This window comes from Molothrus ater, chromosome 26 (assembly GCF_012460135.2).
Source record: "Molothrus ater isolate BHLD 08-10-18 breed brown headed cowbird chromosome 26, BPBGC_Mater_1.1, whole genome shotgun sequence".
Taxonomy (NCBI): Eukaryota; Metazoa; Chordata; class Aves; order Passeriformes; family Icteridae; genus Molothrus; species Molothrus ater.
The window spans coordinates 478902-497788 of NC_050503.2; the positions used below are offsets into that span (position 1 = coordinate 478902).

An 18887-nucleotide genomic window follows, 5' to 3' on the forward strand; every position below is an offset into this window, starting at 1 on the left:
TCCATTCCTAATGGAGTGCATTCTGTGGAAAGGACCCACAGTGGAGAGGTTCATGGAGAGCTGTCTCCCGCTGGAGAACCCTTCTACCAGAGCCAGAGGAAGGAGCAGCAGGGACAAGGTGTGATGGACTGACCACAACCCCCATTCCACATCTCACTGCACCACTGCAGGGGAGGAGGTGGAGAATGTGGGGGTGAAGTTAAGCCCAGGAAGAAGGGAAGGGTGCAAGAAGGTGCTTTTAAGATTTGGGTTTATTTCTTATTAAACTACTCTTGTTTCACTAACAGTAAATTAAAATATTTTTTCCCCAAGTCAAGCCTGTTTTACCTGTGATGGCAACTGGGTATGCTCTCTCTCTGTCCTTATCTCAACCCATGAGCCTTTTCTATATTTTCTCCCCCCTTTCCATTTGAGGAGGGGAGAGAAAAATGGGCTTGGTGGGCACACTGTGGCCAGCCAGGGTCAGTCTATCACAGTGTGCCCTTATGGAGGCTCCCATTGTTTTGACAAGACATGGATCACAAGTGTACAGAGCAGGAGACAGAGGGAGCCAAGTGATCCTTGCAGTCTTACATTCCTATTCAAGCCTCACTTGTTTGTATGGTTTAATTTTTACACAGAACTACAGACTTGCCCCTAAAATTTTTGTCTTCAAGCAATACTGGATTGCTCAGAGACTCATCCTCCAAGGCATTGCCTCACTCTTAAGTCATTAGTCTCATTACATTTCCTGTGCCTCATGCTGTTAGAATTGGGCATTACTTTTCTCTTTATGGGTTTGCAACCTCCACATACAGTCAAGGGGTCTTGCTCTAGCTTTGACTGTCAGACAAAACCCATGGAACATAAGTCTTCATTTTCTTTTAGAAGTGACAAAGTGCTCTGCCAATTCATCTTCTCTTCCATTAGATGAGACCAGGTACAAAGATGTTCTCTTCAGATGAGGGTCTGACTTTGAATTCTTAGGTCTTCTGTGTCTGAATTTAATTCAGTGTCCTCTTTTTGTCACTATTATAATTTGATTTTCAAAAAATACAGAAACAAATACAAGACTGATAACAGCAATTCTCCTTCTTGTGTGACTCACCTGTTGTGGATATCCTGTCCAGCACTCTCTATGGTCCCAAAGCCAAGGCTTCTGCAACAAAAATGCAACACATATGTGAGCATATCAGAGAAGTTCTTTACGTATCAGTTGTCTAATTCCTTTAGTTTGTTACTACTATAGACTTTGTTGTCTTTTATTACAGGCAGAGCTGGTCTCGCTGTCTGGAATCCAACTGCCAAGAGATTTCCACTACAAGGACTTGCATCTGCTTGTGACATTTCCAAATTATGGCTATTTGCCTGAAATCTCACACACTATTTAACTGTTCCAAATAAAATAGCTCAGAGAAGACTTCTCCCAACTTTTTACCATCTTCTACAAGCTTGAGGTGGTGGTGATGTTTTGACCATTTAAAAATAATCTTATAAATATTTCATTAGGAATATCTGTGATTTAGACAATAACACTTAAATGTGGATACAAGGTTGAAAACTGGTGCGTCAGGTATGTGTTTTTTTCCTTTAACAGTGAAGGTTATGCTGCAGTTTGTTAAGTAATGAACCTCTGAAAAGATCCTACTCTGTTCAACAGAAAATTGGTAGTTTAGAACTTGGCAGTTTTGAAACCTTCATAGAAACATGGCAACTAAAGTCCCCAAGAGTCCTCCCTGCATGGAGCAGGCTCTGTCTGGAGCTGTGCCCAGACTGGGTCAGAGCTCACGGAGCACAGCAATGCCTCACACCTATGAGGGTAATTTTCTTTTAGTTCTACAGCGTTCCAGGTATCAGAGCTCAGGCAAGAAGGCAGCATTTCTTCTTCCCACTGAGCACTGCTGGTATGTGGGTGATACAGAGGCAAAGCAGGAGGCAGTGGTTTTAGGTGCAGTGGTGACTTGGAACAGACACGGTTCCTGCTGACTGGGAGTGAGGTTGGGAATAGAATTTACAGCAAATACATGTGCAGAACCAGGAGAGATGTGTGATATAGAACCAGAAAGCACAAGGTAAAAACTGCGAAACAACTATGGCATACTGTTTACCTAAGCTAGAAAGGAACTCCAGATCCCTGAATTTCATCATTCCTCTATTCTCAGCAAACATAGCTGATTTCTAGTGGCCTGCTGGAAGATAACTTTCTTTTGTTACAGGCTGTTTCACTGACTTTCGGGCAGAGGTTTTTGCTGTCAGCCCAAAACTACTAATGCAGAATTTAAACATTTGATTTTTTCCTAAAGAAAGAAGGGAGTTTCACAAAAACAAAACACACATTTAAAAGCTGCTCAGGTTACAAAATAAACCTGTGAAAGTTAGAAAATTTCACAGGTATATATGCCTTGTCATGTTAGTTCTTTGTCCTTCTTTTTAAAGTAGTCATTTTAGTACAATTTAGGTAACAATAATATATTTGCTACAGGATCTAGAGGTGCTATCTGTAGGATGGATGTCTCCCTTTTTTGTGAAAGTTGTAAGATGTGTGTTGAATAAAGACATGGGTCACAAAAAGTGAAAATGGCATTTCATCCATATAATGGACAGACAACATGCTGAAGAATATGATTTTGTCCCTTGTTGCCATAGGGCTCTTGTACAATGCTAAGTAGATCATACAGACCAAATTTCAATAGCTGGTCTCAAAGAACAGTCTTCTGTTTCGATGTACAGATCCACAGAACACTGCAGCTGGGGTTCAGATACCTTCACTCCTCAGCTAGCTCATCCTCTATTCCTCATACTTTTGAGTACCTTAAAATCTGACTTAAAAATCTGTGTAAATGAAACGTCCTTCACGTGTTACAATGAGAGGTTACAAGGAGAGTTTGTGCCTGTTGCCTTGGAATGTGCACATTTTACATTGCTTAACTCATCAGACTGTACCAGAAGACTTTTGCAAATCTCCCCTAGGGAACCAGACACAGCAAAAGAGTCAGGGGAACCTTGAAAACAGAGGCAGCAGATGGCCAGTGCCCTAGTCCCAGCTCAGTGACCACAGCTCAGGGACAAGAGCACACCCACGGCTCCTGTTACCACTTCTGCCTGATGACGCAGTACAAATTGTATGAAGAGAACTCACTCTTTATCAAATTAGAGAAAAGGCTGAGGCATGAGCCTCAACCAATCACATCCTGGCTAAGGAAAACAAAATTAGCAGATAAAATTATTAAATTGCAGTCCATGCTCCAAAGGAAGCCAAATTTATTTGCCTTAAAGAGGTATTGGGTACAACACACAAACAGGCCCTGCAGCTTCCAGCTTAGGTAAGTGTTCTATCTCCTACCCTACAGCAATTTACTTTTATACAATCTCAACTGCCTTCTGCTTTGCCAGAAGAAGAGGAAACATCTTGGTTCTGGAGTCCTTAAACTAGGCATGGTCCAGTATGTCTGTGGTCTCCTAAGTGTGCTATGCAGGGGATACACACCAACCTGTATGGAAAACCTCTAGAAGAAGATCTGAAAAGGCATGTTTGACAACAAACTCTGCCATTCTTGCAGGCATTGGCTGGGTAGAACAGCAGGTGACTGCGTGTGTACTCACATCATACAGGACAGCGAGTCCAGTGAAGAAAGAAATGATGTAAAATGTAAATCTCCAGCTACAAACAAAAAAAAAAAGGGCATTAGAATCCTATTCATTAAGCCCTGAGCTGCAAGTCTGTGTATCCTCACACTAATTAAAAGAATAACACTATTAAGGCAAAGACACGTTAGTATGTTCAAGGTTTGACCAAAACAGGACCAGCTCTTTGCATTTTACCAGCACATTTCACAGACCTCACAAAGAGCAATTCCTTTGCTGTAGAGATGGCAGAGGACACAAGAATCTTGCTGACTAAAATCCTGAGGAGAATAATCCCAAAGCTTCCCAGCAGTAGCAGATGCATTTGTAAAAGTGAAACAATGCCAATCTCTCTCCTAGGCCTTTGGAGATCCAGCCTGCTAAATTTGTTATCATGTACAGTAACTAATTACTGTCATGTTTGGCCCAGTGAGGAGCCAGAAATGACTTTCCAACATTAAACCCACACAGAAATACAACAAACTGTTTGCCCAGTTCAGTGGACAGAGGCAGGTCACCTGAATATTCACACACATAGTAAGGAATGGGGGAATTTCAGCCCAACTGAATAAACAAGTTATTAATAAATGAACCACCGGAAATATGAAAAGGAGTAAAACTGCCTAAACTAGTCCTTTAATTTCCAAAAATCTCCATAACAATTCAGACATAACTGCATTTTGAGAGACTCCACCTGTCAATGAAAGCCCCAGGAATTCCAAGACAAAAATAAACTCTGTAAAGCTGCTATGTCACATCAGAGAGACATTCTGTCTACAGACTGCACATGGCAACAGAGGGCCAGGGGAAAGACTCTAAATAATACACATTCCTTTCTTTTTGAATTGGGGTTTTTATGCAGGGGTTTCAAATTACAGGTGGAGTGTTAAATGGAACACATGCTGATGAGCCCAAAGTTGATGCCTACCCAATGGATACAGATACACACTTTTAGATAGATGAACTCCAGGTATAGTACTATTTAGATAGATAGTACTCCAGGTATTTAATGATTTCTTTTGCTTATGTGGCCTTCCTGGGGGAGCCCAATTCCTTACACAAATAGCAGAGCAGCCCCTTGTAAATGAGGCATTCCAACCAGCCTGTGGAGAACCCTCCTTTTCTGTGGAAAGCTGAGCCAGGACTCACATGCAAATCTGTCTGTCCTGAAATTTATTTTGTGCCTCCACATAACAAGGAGGATTTCCACACAACTGTTTCCAAGGCAGTTTTTGCTCTTTGCTCACAAACTTCCACCCCTGTGGAAGGATGCTGGTTTGTGACTTTCAGGATGCTGAAGACAAACGACAGCAGAATCCAATCCAGCCTGCTGCCTGTAGCTTTTGAAAGCAACAGTGTGCAAAATAGTTGCAGAAAAGGTGCAGCAGAAGGAATCTATGCAGAAAGGGAAACTATGGGGAAGGCAACAGAAAGGATGCCTTTATAGTAGGAACTGAAGCAACAGCAAAGCACTAAGATGTAAACAGCAGAGAGTTTCTCAGGTTCAAATGTGTGTCAAAGCAGGATGCCAGTGTGACAAAGTCAGGAAAGGTCAGAAACAAGGGCCCAGTAAGGAATAAAGGTACAACAGCAAAAGGAGATTTGAGATTGCAAATAAGGGGGAAAAGCAAGAAATGTTTCTTAACAGAGAAGCAGCAGAGAGTAATAGCAGAGCCAAGTGGGTCAGGGAGACCCAAGATGCTTTTTGTGGAGGGAGCTGGGATCTCTCTGGGGAGATGGAGGGCAGACAGGGAGCTGGGATCTCTGTGGAGGGATGGAGGGCAGACAGGGAGCTGGGATCTCTCTGGGGAGATGGAGGGCAGACAGGGAGCTGGGATCTCTGTGGAGGGATGGAGGGCAGACAGGGAGCTGGGATCTCTGTGGAGGGATGGAGGGCAGACAGGGAGCTGGGATCTCTGTGGAGGGATGGAGGGCAGGGGGAGGCAGTGAGCTGTCTGTGGAGCTCAGCTCCAGTGAAAACCTGAGTTCATGGCTTGTGCTCCTGCTCACCAGGCCTCGCTGAACTTCTTGGACAGGCTGGGCCGGTCCATGTTCCTCCGGTGCCGGAACCACTTCTCCACCTTCCTCACTGGCAGGTCACATTGCTTGGCTAAACTGAGGAGCTCACCCTGGAAAAGAGGTGAGGCAGCAGGCTCAGATCCAGATTCAAAGGTCAGACAGGGCAATATCTCATCTGACCCACCACAGAGCCCAGCTGGAGCCCCTGGCCAGCCTAAGTCTGTTCAAGCCAAGGCATCTTTCTGAAAGCTCTCCATTCCCAGTGTAAAGATCTTGGATAGCAGAAAATCTTTCCATTCTCCTCTAATCAATTGGTTATAAATACTAATGTTGAAAGTTCTCATTTTTTATGTTAACTTCCCCAGTTTCAAACTGATCTTGTCTCCTCACGTGATTTTGTTGCCTAATCACTTCTCACCCTGTCTTCAGGGATCAAATCCTTAAAATCTGTCACTCCAATAAAGATCACTGCAGCTTAAATCCTATTTTATGCTTCTGCACTGAACCTTGTCACGCCTCTCAGCAATTCTGATGCAGTATCATGGTGGATGTCATAAACAGAGACAACATCATTTTCCTACTGGATATTCTCCTCTTGTGGTAAACTTGTTGGGGTAATTCTTCAATATATAACTCACAGAAATCCTGCAATTACCTTCCTTCTTGTCCTTAGGCTGTTGAGAGTTTGTCATGTTTTATATTCCTACTTGGAAGTGTCATCATGGATAACCTTATTTTTTAAATAAAGCAATAGTTTTTCATGGAATGCATTTACCTGAATTAGTATCATGTGAGACTGGCCTACATACTTTGAGCATGCTGTACAAAAATAAGTTGATTACTAATTTTCAGATATGCTGCTTTCAAATGTGCTGTTTTATGAGCCCTTTTCTGGAGGTAGAGACAAATGGAGATGCTAATTTACATTCTCTAACTGCTCCATCATGTGGAATTCTCCCGAGAAATGGCTGCCAAGAGCTGCAAAATCTCATATTGTACTGGACAAGTAAAAGTTGCCTCTAAGCAGTGGTTTGAGAGCTCATGGGAGGGGAAGGGAGCCAGCAGACTGGCTGAGGTGTACCCAGCGAGTGGAGAGAGCCAGGCAGCAGTTCCTGCTTCACCTCATACTGCTGTCTCATGGTGAGGATCTGTTCCAGTATCCCAGATCTGCTGGGAGAAAAGCACCACTTAGTGCAACAGGGGTGCAGGAAGAGCCACAGGAAAAACCTGCTGGCAAAGCCAGGCCTTGAGTTAGATCTCTGACGTAGCAGCAGTTATACTGAGAAATGTCTGGATTTTGTGGACAGAAAGGCAAGAGGAAGGTCAACCACTGACAAGTGTCCCTCGGAACACTCCTTCCCCCTGCTGCAGAGATGGGCTGGCTGCACTACCCAGATCAATGCCTGCATTTTAATTTTAGTCTCTTCTCCTTTATTTCTAACCTGGTACTGCATATCCTGGGGCTCCTCATGCCCCACTACAGCAAAACCATGCTGCAAAAGCCTTGGTGAAGCAATGTGTTCCTTGGGAATGGAACCCATGGTGAGCACCCTACTCACCCATCCTCTATGAGTTCACAGCTATTGCTTTGAGGCCAAGAGAAAGTCTACAAAAACAAGCTGAAATAAAATCAGATTGCTTTCCTTACCACATAGTTCACACTCAGAGACTTCCCTGACCAGGCTGAATTCTAATATTGCCTGACAATTCATAATCCTGCTAATGGTTTTTCCCATCAGCAGCAGCCATTATAACTCTGGGTCATCTTGCCAATTTCTTGAAAAACATTTTTCTTACCCCTCAGGGGAAAACTACCCACCAGTTGTGTTTGCAGGTTTCTGAAGCCCCTCCCAATCTCTGTGATGATGGCCAAGACTTTGGCTTCTTGCAAGGCCAATCTCAAACTCAGGGACTGCATGGCAACAGAATGACCTAGTCTAGGACTAGGAGATCAAGCAAGACACACTGGCTGAGCTGCAGGGAGTAGCAATGTGGGAGCTCAAGGCAGCTGATTTTTTTCAGGATTTGCCAGTGTATGAAAAGAAGCCATCACAGAACGGCTGGGGTTGGAAGGGACCATGGAAATCATCTCATCCAATGGGCCCTGCTCAAATGGAGCTGCCTGGAGCCAGGTGTCAAGGACCATGTCCAGAGAGCTTTGAGTTTTCCCAAGGCTATAAATTCCCAAGCTCCCTGGGCACCTTGACAGTAAAAAGGTGTCACTGATGTTCAGGCAGAGCCCCCAGTGCTGCAGCTTGTGCTGTGTATGGGTGAGCAGGGACAGGAGCTGTCACTGCTCAGCACTGATGGAATTGCAGGAGGAGCCTCCTGGCAGGCTGCTCTCAGCTAACCAGGGCGACAGTGTTTCCTTTCTTGAGCTTCCAGATACGAATGGCATTGCTAAACTTCAGGATTCCAAATGGGATTTTCTTTGGCTAAAGACACTAAATCTACAGGAAAGCAAAGAAAGAAGGGACTCACCTCTTTAGGGTTCTTGCAGCGTGTCCTATAGAATGTTTCCAGCACGGGGTTGGGCTGAGCTTTTGGTCTCTGCTTGTCTCTCACACCCAATTTGGTACTGAGGGGCAGGGCTATGGCTCTGCAAAAAAAAACATAAACGGTCAGCCAAAAGTAGAACAGTGATTTCTGATTTTGCAGCACTGTTAAAACATGGTGCAGGAAATAACAGCTGCTTCCCACATATGAATCTAAATATGAGTATTATGTTGAGCAGGTAAAAGCACAAACTTACAGCAGAAACTGTTGGACTTGCACCCTACTGCTCTGAGCTCTGTGCTGTGATATTCAAAATTACATGACGTTGGCAAATGCAATATCCTCCTTTGTCAGCTTCTGAATCACCAGTCACATGCCTCTGGCATCCTTGCAGCTGATGGGGAGTACCACATTGGTGATAAGGCCTAAATGTTGTTCCCTGCTTGATCTAGAACATGGAGCATACATGGCATTCACCTGAACTAAGGCCTAGGCTCAGGATCAAGAGGGAGGCTCTGCCAGAGGTGTATTTTTAATGCAGAAGAAATGTCCTGCTGAAACAGGAAGCCATTTGGTCTTTCCTGGAGTAACTTACCCCCATGTTTCCTAATATAAATCAAACACAGTTACCAGCTGTGCATCTTCAGTCTTTCACATTGAAGAAATAAAGAAAACAAAACAAAACAAAACAAAAAAACCTGTATAAATAGAAAAAATTATCCAAGGAAAACTGTCAGAGGATTCCTGTGCTCAACAACTCAACTCCTCTACTACCAACACCCTTCTCTACCTCAGCAGCAGAAAACATCCTCATTGAAGGTGAAGTGAGATCCTGCATAAATACTGCACAAAGAGGAAACTTGTCAAACAATTTTTTTTAATATCCAAATAATCTGAATTTTACTTTATTTTCTCAAGAATTAGCTGTTCTTATTAATTGCTCCCTTTTACACACTGCCAGTGGGGAAGGGTCTCTGTGCTACTGCAAACTGGTGCTGAAGCTGCTTTGAGCTGACAGCACCAAGCAGAGGCAGTGAGGGCTGAGCCCACACCTGCTCTGCCTGGTCACTCCTGATGTCCAGGCAAGTCCTCTGATCCATTCTCCCTAATGATTTGGACACAGAAGAAGATTTTTTTCCTTTCACTTTGGTTAAAAAAAGCTGCAAAAGCTATTTCACTGTTCAGGTGCTTAAAGGTGTTCTACTTCAACATAGTATGGGATATATTTAAGGCTGTGATTATCTGGTGTGGTTACCTGTGGTTTCTGCTAGTCATAGAGCTTATACTCCATATGCATATCTTTAGGGACTATTTCAGGTCCAGAATCCTCCAGATGGGTCTTTCAGAAGTTTTCTTTTCAAGAACTCATTTCTTAATTTAATTATCTAGTATTAAAAAAAAAAAAATTATAAAAAGACCCCCTACCTAAGGAATGCTGTAACTTCTGTTAAACCACAGGATGGGTACACATTTTGCTCACTCATATAACAGCTCTCACTTTTCTTTTGCACAGCCAACCCATCTGCCTGTGTATCAATTGTTCTTTGTCATTATCTTTGGGAAATTCCTTTGGCATCACTGGCTATAGGAACATTCAAAGATGTACCAAGGCCGACAAAAATTACATGTTTCTACCCTAAAAGAAGGGCCAGGTATAAGTGTGCTTGCTGGCAACAAGACACAAAGTGATCACAAAAACACGAGGAAGCATTAACCAGTTTCAGTGAAATTTAGCAGCACTCTGGCACTGCTGCTGGGTGGCAAAGGAATATAGCCATCACTGGGAATTCTGGGGTTTGGCTCTGACTGCTCTAAATAAATGTTTTAAGTGCATCTAATGACTTTTTTGTATATGAAGTGATTGGTTTAATAAGAGTGATACTGGACCAGCAGGTCCTGTGCTAAGAACAATAACACAGTATTTCAGTAGTATCCATAACTCCACTGAAGTTGGGAAAACATCCACCTTAAGCTCTGCACTAGATCTTGGTTCTTATATTAAACAGTGGGCCTGATCTTTCTCTTTCAAAGAACAGGCATCAATATAAGCACCTCTGAAGAGGAAGATGTAATAAATTATATTGTTGAAAACTACCTTATTGCCACTTCTTCTCAGGCCATATTGGGAACTGCAATGTATGACATTTTCCAGATACATTAAACAAAGAGAATGTCAGGTGTCAATGCAGCTTGCCAACAAATTTATTTTACTGAAAAGTATCCTGAAAATTTTCTTAATTTTGTTTAATCCCTGACTTCTCTATATTTTCTGATGATTTCTTATGGTTGTGGCATAAAATCTCTCTGCAACAGAAACAAGCCACTAGCAGTGGATGAAGACAGGGTGTAACCAGTTACAATTACTTTGTTATTCTGGTTTTGAGTTTACCCGTGATTTATGGAACCAATCCTACTTTTATGAACATCATTGGGAAAACAAGGCCTGAAATTCTTCCTAAGGGACATTTGCATGTGTTGGCTGTATGCTCTGACTCAGTTCTCAGTTCAGTCCTGTTCCAAGCACAGCCCTAAAAGGATGATGCTTCTACTGATTTCAACATCACAGATATGTCATCTCAGTGGCAGACAGCCTCATCATGGCACTTTATCAGCTCTCTGCAAGACAAAAGGGTAAATCTGAGGACTAAACTGTCTCCTCTCAGAGTCAGACACAGTCAGGGAGATGATTCTCATCACCAGCCTACTCCTCCATCAGTGAGCACATCTCACTCCATGTTTTACATGGCAGAGGTCTCTCCAAGGCACTTTATTCAGTAATCACAGAACAAGCTGTCTTGTGCAAAAACCTCCTGAAGTTGAAACTAAGTGGATTTAAATGAATGGGTTTAAACTGCTACTCTCCCATCTTTCAAAAGTGGGCTACACTCCTGCAGATGCTTTCAGAGCTAGTGTGAGGTAAAAGAAATATTTGACTTTGGAGGTGGATTTTTAAAATATTATTTATAAGGGTGCCACTTGCAAATACCTTCAAGTACTAAGAAATACAGAACCAGTGACAGCAGCAATTTGAACTTCTGTTCTTTGAACTGCACAGTCTCTTTTGGCCTCCTTGCTTTCCTTTGGCAGAGGGCTATTGCTGTGCTCCTGGTGTAGTCTCTGCCTTCTCCTGCTTGCAGGAGAATGTTTCACACCAGTTAAACTGACTGTTCCATTTGATACAAGGCCTGGATTCACTACAGTGCTGCTGTCCAGACTGAGCCAGGTCCGTTTTCAGTTCAATGCTGCAATGTGTCCCTCATCCCTGCACCAAGCCCTGCCTGGAAGACCTTAACAGGAAACTGTTTCCAGATCCTTCCTGATTACTGATCAACAACAAAAGTCTCAATGCAAAATAAGCTTTAGAAAGATGCATTTCTAAATAAAATATTCAGAATTGGTGTCCTTTCCTTCTTCTGGTTTTGAGTTCAAGTATCTGTTCCTGCTGATCAAGAGTGTCTATTTCTTTAAATGTATAACATATGGCTCACATCCTGGCACCACCCTCCCACAAAGAGACCGAGTATTTCTGACTAAAATCTTCTTCTAGTGAAATCTGGGAGCTGTGTGGATTCAAGTTCATTGACAATTCCTTTCAATTGCCCAACACCCAAAAGTTCCTGGACAAGCCCAAAGTCAGACAAATCAAAAATTGTATGTAAAGTCTGGTTTTCAATGGCTTTACTATTTCTCAAAGGACTTTAGTTGCCACATTTTACTAACTATGCAGGTAAGAAACACTTTGCAATATTCCTTCAATATCATAGCTTTCCAAGAACTTGATTTTTACAGAAATGGTCTTAAACATTACATAACTAGAAGAGTAGCCAACATCCTTGCAGGACTATGCCTAGGGAAAAGTTCTGCTAAGTAAAATCAAGGTCCAAGTTATGGTTGCTGGACATATCTCCTACTCACAAGTGCAATCTGGAAACATTAAAGTAACAGGGGAGGTTCCCAAGTTCTAGGTCCTCTCTCTTCTTAGGACATCATTAACTGCTTCCCCCAGTTCCTGCCTCAGTACTGTGGCATAGCTCAGCACTGCAGCAGAAATGGGATTTCTACTCTCCAGCCCTGAATCCACCTTTCCCCACCTTCCTCAGTACAAACCAGCTCACAGGGGAGTTGCTTCACAACCCATGAGCTGTTTCTTCTCCCCCAGGGCTGCACCCACAACCTCCTGAGCTCTCCCAGGCACACCCAGACACTGCAGGTCCTCTTCCCACAGCCACCACCTCATCCCCAGCATCGCTGCCTCTTGGAAGGACGCTGCTGTCTCAGCTTTCCTCAGTTCAGCCAGCTGGTGCAAAGGAGAGGAAAATCCATCCTTTCACAAGTTTAATGCCTAAAAAAAGGATGAAACAATTGGTCCCAGCACAGCGGCTGATGTGGCCAATGATGGCACACTGCAGAAAATCCTCCAGACTTCCCCTGCCTCTTATTATTTACCTGGATTTCTCACAGTTAAATCACATGAATCACATTATAACATGTCTGAAATCCCAAAGCAGACACCACCAGGAACTATCTAGAGAGAGAAAAACTTGGCACCCAATGCAGAGTTGCAAGTAATAGCTGGTGGTGGCTGAAGGCAGAATAAGTTGCCACAGGGCAAGCTACAGCCACTAAACCCAAACCTGTCCCTAGTTACAGCCACTCATTTCAATCTGCAGACTAGGTGTCCAAAAATATACAGTCAGGGTTATCTACACAGAAAATGAGAAATAAACGTTTCCTTCTGCAGTTCTAAAACTTGGTATAAATTATTTTAAACAGGGCCAGTGCCACTGTTTAAAGATACAGATAAGGCAATGGAGAAACTGAGGGCTGGATTCACACCTCACCTTCCCAGGGGAAGATTTCTTCTCCGGGATGAACTGGATGTGAAACAGTAATGATTCAGAATGAGAAAAAGTCATGCTGAAATAAATTACTGCACAGTTAGGACAAACAAGAATACAGCTCAGAACACCGGCTTGTAATTTGCATAGGTAAAATAGTACTATGATTATAGGTTTCCTGGACCTGTAAAATGGGCTTGTGATGTTATCTTTTTCAAGGGTGTGACATGCAGCTTTAATTTAATGAAGTTTGTGAATCAAAACAGCTTTAAAATTAATGAGTAGGACCAGGCCTGTGGAAACACTCCCAGCTGAGGCAGCACTTGGATGGGAAAGAAAAAAATCTTTTTACTTGGGCATTGGCATCTAAAAGCAGATGAAAAAGATATTTAGATTGACTGGGAGTGGTGTGGCAGGAGGTAAGCAAATAAAGGGACGGAGTGACAGAAGCACAGAATCAGAGATGCTGAAAGGGGCCTCTGGAGATGACCCAGCCCTGCTCTGCTGCTCCAGCAGCTGCCTGGGCTGTGTCCAGCTGGGTGTTGTGTATCTCTGCCCAGGCAGACTCCTTCCCTCTCTGGGGAAACTGTTCCAATGTTTGACCACCGTCACAGTAGGAAGAGAGTTTTTGTGTGTGCAGATGGAGCATCATGCATTTCAGTTTGTGCCCACTGCTTCATGTCCTGTCAGGAGCCACCACTGGGAAGAGTTTGGCTCCTCCTTCCCGGCCATGTCTTGCACTGGGGAGCCATAAACTGGCCAAGTGCCATCAGTGGCACATGGGCCCCATTTCCAGCTCCACACCAGAAGCACATCTGTGTCACCCACCAGCAGGGCCCACCTGGAGGAGTAGGAATCCAGCCAGGTCTCTGCACCAGCAGGAAAGAAATGTGAGTCACTTGTGTTTTAATGGCTACCCAGAGCACCTTGGTTTCCACATGAATAGAGGTAACCAAGATGCCCTGTACCCAGGAAAGTGTAGGACAAAAACCATGGAATTTATGGAATGCACACTGAACATATTGTTTACAAAGAAGATATTTTAATTCCAATCTTGTATCATCCTAAAATGATTATTTCAGTAATTATTCACACATTTAGTTTTAATAAAATACCCCAACTTACAGCTACTATTTTTAGATAAAAACATTCTTATAGGAGAGTTCTGAATCATTTCAACTTCTATAGTTTTTTCCAAGCTACCCTTGTGTCACAGAGAATCTGCAGAAGAAACATCCTTCTAGTCTACAGAAAAGTCCATTTCCATTTTGTTGTGCACCCACTTTTCAAAAGAGAATAATAAAACGTTTTTTAAATTGTCATTTTCCCCTCTTTCCAAACTTAAAACCAATGAAGATTTTGAATTATTACTTATTCAGAGAGCTACTAAGAGTACTGTGTTTTGAATATACTGAAAACCACTTTAAAGTGTATTCAAAATCATGAAGGGAACTTGCTCTGCAGTCTTATCAACAGTTAATGCTGTAGTAAATCTGTTTTCCACCAGCAAATCATGTGTCACCAACCACATTAACTACTGACCAAACTGCATTAAGCAATGGCACCAGTTCAGGACTTTAATGATTAAACTCAGAGTTAGTGACACCTGCAGGATTTCTTGCTATTGTCATAAGGCCCTTACTTTTGTCATAAGGCCCAAATTTTCTGTGCTGAAATGTAATGTGAAAAACATTCAAATGGTTCTGGCCAGAAAGATCCTTGAGTCAGAGTAACTTCTTGTGCCAGCACTGGAGGATGATATCACAGAGTTTGCAAAAAGCAGCCCCAAAAGCAGATTTGGTAGCAGAACGAGAGGAGCAGAAATCCTGGCAGCCCAGCACTGAAGGGTCTGTAGCAACTTCAAGACAGAGGAAGCAGCTGCAAATGTCTGTCCCTGGCAGAGGAGAGCAGTGGCACTGCCAGCCCACATGGGGATCAGTGCCACACACCCCTGTGCCAGGCAGGGCTGATGCTGAGGCACAGGGCTCAGCCCAGTCTGATGCATCTTGCTCAGGTTTGTCTGTCAGGTGCAATACTCCACATCCCCATCACCCAAGATAAAGGAGACTTTACTGTATGATGGAGTCTTAACATGATTTCTGCCACACTCAACCCAGAAACAGCAAGTAACATGCAACACACACAAACCAGCAAAACACACACATAAACCTCACCTACACTGATCTGTTCAATGTGTACAAAGTCACAGTGCTTGCAAATAGACCCTAAGGATAGGGTTTGTGCTCTACATTCAACACACTTCTTTAGCCAGTACACAGGGCTGAAAGGAAGGTGCTGAAAAATGCCAGCAGACTGTGACATGGAGTCTCTGTGGATCTCTTCAGTCATGCATTGGCACAGACAATAAAGCCAGCTTTTGGACCCAAACTGCTCCCATTGTACCTAAGAAACCACAAACAGTATTAAATAACTTACCTTTCAAAGGCACACCGAATGACTACCAAGATTAAAGCAAAAGGGATACTGAGCAGGAGATCACGAGGCTGAGGGTAATGAGTGTCTTCAGACTCTTGCATGTCCTCCCAGGTGATTCCTGGGGGCAGCCAGAACTCGTGCTGCCACAGCCACTCATACAGAGAGCGAGCCATCCTGGAAGGAGGAGAGACCAGAATCGAGTGAGCCCTGCACACAGAAAACCTGTCAGCACAAGCCAAGGAAGGATTACACCCTTGCTGAGGTGGCATCTGGCTGTGGGACACAGCACTGCCCAAAGAACTGATAACCTGTTCACAGATCCTTATCGTGTGCTTGGGAAATGCTGACTCCTGGCACTGAACCAAAACAGGGGTAAAATGGACAAAAGTGCCTCAGAATTCAACAGAGTATTAGTGCCAAACTTCTCAGTTCAGAGATTCCTCTCTACAGCTAGGTATTGTGGGGATGTGGCAAGTCTGCTCTACTTTTTATGTATGTATCCTTATTTTTCAGTTTTTGATCTTTTGCATTTATTTGATTCTATTTACAGATTGTAATTCCATTATGTGTATGTGTGTGTGTGTGTGTGTATGCATTATTATTCTGAGACTTCGCCTTAGAAAAGAAAAGAAATCATCTTTTTGCTTTGAATTATTAAGGAAGGTACTTCAGGTAAGAATTTTTGTGCTAGGCAGATTTTGTGCTGTGTTCTTAAAGTAATTTTAAAGACTATGCTTGAATGTAGAATCTACATATATGATCAGTGAGTTTAGCAGCAAAATGGACAGCAGAATGTTGATGTGACAATTCAACACACAAATACTGTTTCTAGATAACTCTACCTCATACAGAAATATGAGCTGCACCACCCTCCAATACACATTGCTCATTCTTAGCTGGTAACAACCAACATCCCAAACAGAAGCTCTGAAGTCAAACAAACTCTGTGTAAGCACAGAAGAAGAATATGGGAATGAAATGCCCCTTGAGATAATCAGAACAGTGCACAGGAAATGCCACCTTAGGAAACTAGGGAAAAAGCATAGAATTTAAGTGTCTGGCCCAAGTATTATAAAGCTTCTCTTCAAGCACAGTCCCATGGCCTGGCCTATTTTCTGCAAGAACTGCCTATCAAATAAAAATTAAGCAGTCATTTTATTTTGAAGATATCTTTAATTCTGATGCAATTTCTCTGTTAAACTCATTCTACAATTTTGGTATCTGAGGGATATTTTCTGAATCACAGCCCTGGAGTCATAGAATGGGTTGGGTTAGACAGGACCTTGAATTTCATTCCACCCCCTGCCATGGCAGGGACACCTCCCACTGTCCCAGGCTGCTCCCAGCCCTGTCCAGCCTGGCCTTGGGCACTGCCAGGGATGCAGGGGCAGCCACAGCTGCTCTGGGCACCCTGTGCCAGGGCCTGCCCACCCTCATGGGGAAGAATTTCTTCCTAATATCCCATCTCTCTCAGTTTGAAGGCATTCCTCCATGTCCAATCCCTCCAAGCCCTTGAAAAAGTATCTCTCCATCTTTCTTGTAGGCCCCCTTCAGGCACTGGAAGGAAATGTGAGATCTTTTCTTGATTTGGACTTTACTATTCCCCTGAATGTTTCTTTTATCTGACTACAACCGAGAAGGAGAGGATGCTATTTCTTCAGATTTGACTCATTTCTCCTGGCACATGCATATCCAATTTGGTTTGAGGACAAAGCTGATTAAAAATATATGTGTAATTGATAGTAAGTGGATGAAAACTTTCTAATCACTTATATATTTATAAAAGTCTAAATTCTAATCCCTAAAATATATATAATATACAGAATTTATATATCTTATATAGAAAGGAGGAAAACATTCCTCTTTTCCCCAAAGAAAAAGGAAAACCATCTTATGAAAAATGCATTCTTCTCCTCCACTGTGCACTGCCTGATTTCAGCTTTTCATAGTAAAACCCACAGCATAAAAATCTTCCTAAAAATCAAAAACCTGACATACTGAAGAACTGCAACCAAAAGAAGTGGATGTATGGCTTCACTAGCACTGTCAAGAACAATCCAGGTTTTTACTAGACTTCAGTTTGACAATAATCAACAGTATTTTCTTGCTGGTGTAGCTCCTGGGCCTCTTGAAACTGCAGTTTTGATACCACTTCCAGGCTGCTCTCCATTCCTTCTTCTAGCTCTTCTTCCAGACAATACCTGGACAAAAACCACTGGCACATCTCCACTAAATGGAGATACAGAGAGTTTAAAGATTCTTCAAATCCTGTTCTAAGAGCCCGACAAGCAGGATGCAGCAGTTTTGGAATTGCCTGCCAAATCTCGAGTGTCTACAGCTCTCAGGGGCCTGTCCCCACCAAGGCTGTTTGGAGGTGGGAACATTGCTACCAACCACTGCTCCTCTGGCAGGGCTGTAGGATCCTTTGGGACAGTTTCCTTTCCCTTTAGTGCTCCAGCAAAAGCACCTGGAGCCAGGACCATGGAGGTTGGTGATGGCTCCCTGGTGACAGAGCTAGCTGAAGCACACATACACACCTGCCAGAAAAAGCTTTTCAGACTGCTCAGTAAACACGCTACAGCTCCACTTGGGTGACACAGCCCTGTGCCCACAGGACAGGGGGGCTGTGCTGAACCCCCAGACCTCGGTGAACCATTTTTTCAGGATGTCCCGAAATTTCCTACAGACTGTGTGAACCCAGGTTTCTCCATAAAAGCTTGCATTTTTTAGAGAAAAATGTGTTTGTGTAGAAGCAAACTGTATATGGGCTTAGCCTAGGATGAATTCAACATCCTGTCCCCATGAAGCATAGTGACACCACACCAAAAAAAACAACTTGTGCACTTCAGACAGTACTGGACACCAGCCTGAAGAGCCAGATAACCAGAGTGAGGTGTCTGAATTGCAAAGAACTTTACAGGCATTGAACATACCAACCTCAAAATGTTGGTAAACTTTCTCAGCTGTTAAAAATCTCAGCTCTAGTTGGGAAAATCATTAGGAATACCTAGGAGAACTCCAGGGAAAAATTACACTTCCTCTTTGACTCAGCTCTTCAAAAACCATTTCTTCAGTAGGTTTTCCCACTGTGCAGACAGAAGGCATGCTGGGGAAAGCTGCCATCACAGCCAGCTTTGCAGCTACACATTCCCACATTCTCCCTCCAGAACTGTCTATATCTGGCAACAACACAAAACCACACCTGGTAGAGAACAGCAGCTGAACTCCACTGGGGACTCTCTGTGGAAGAACATAAAATAGACGTCCAATTTGCTTAGGGGGGATATATAGATTCAGTGTGCTAAGGAAGCAAATAGCCAGTACCTAATTGACTCTTGTGTGCAAAACACAGATAGGCAGGATCACCCTCATGGAATATTTCTTCATCTTTGCAGCAGTCTTTACACATTGCAGAAAATACAGAACAAAAAATACAAAAAACCAAAAATACAGAACACGGTACTACATGAAGCAACACATATATCTTTTGCAATT

The 18887-nt window shown here is 43.1% G+C and overlaps 1 protein-coding gene across 2 annotated transcripts in view; it reads right to left on the reverse strand.

Annotated features, from left to right (window-relative positions):
• Nucleotides 1-18887, reverse strand: part of LOC118697123 (ceramide synthase 4-like) — a 44512-nt gene that overhangs the window by 8293 nt on the left and 17332 nt on the right. For both annotated transcript variants that reach the window (XM_036399629.2, XM_036399630.2), the window contains exons 2-6: nt 15393-15566; nt 8104-8221; nt 5614-5732; nt 3583-3640; nt 1088-1138 (exon numbers count right to left, since the gene is read on the reverse strand). In XM_036399629.2, coding sequence (XP_036255522.1) covers nt 1088-1138; nt 3583-3640; nt 5614-5732; nt 8104-8221; nt 15393-15565 — 519 coding nt within the window. In that variant the 5' untranslated portion in view covers nt 15566. The remainder of the gene's footprint in view (nt 1-1087; nt 1139-3582; nt 3641-5613; nt 5733-8103; nt 8222-15392; nt 15567-18887) is intronic.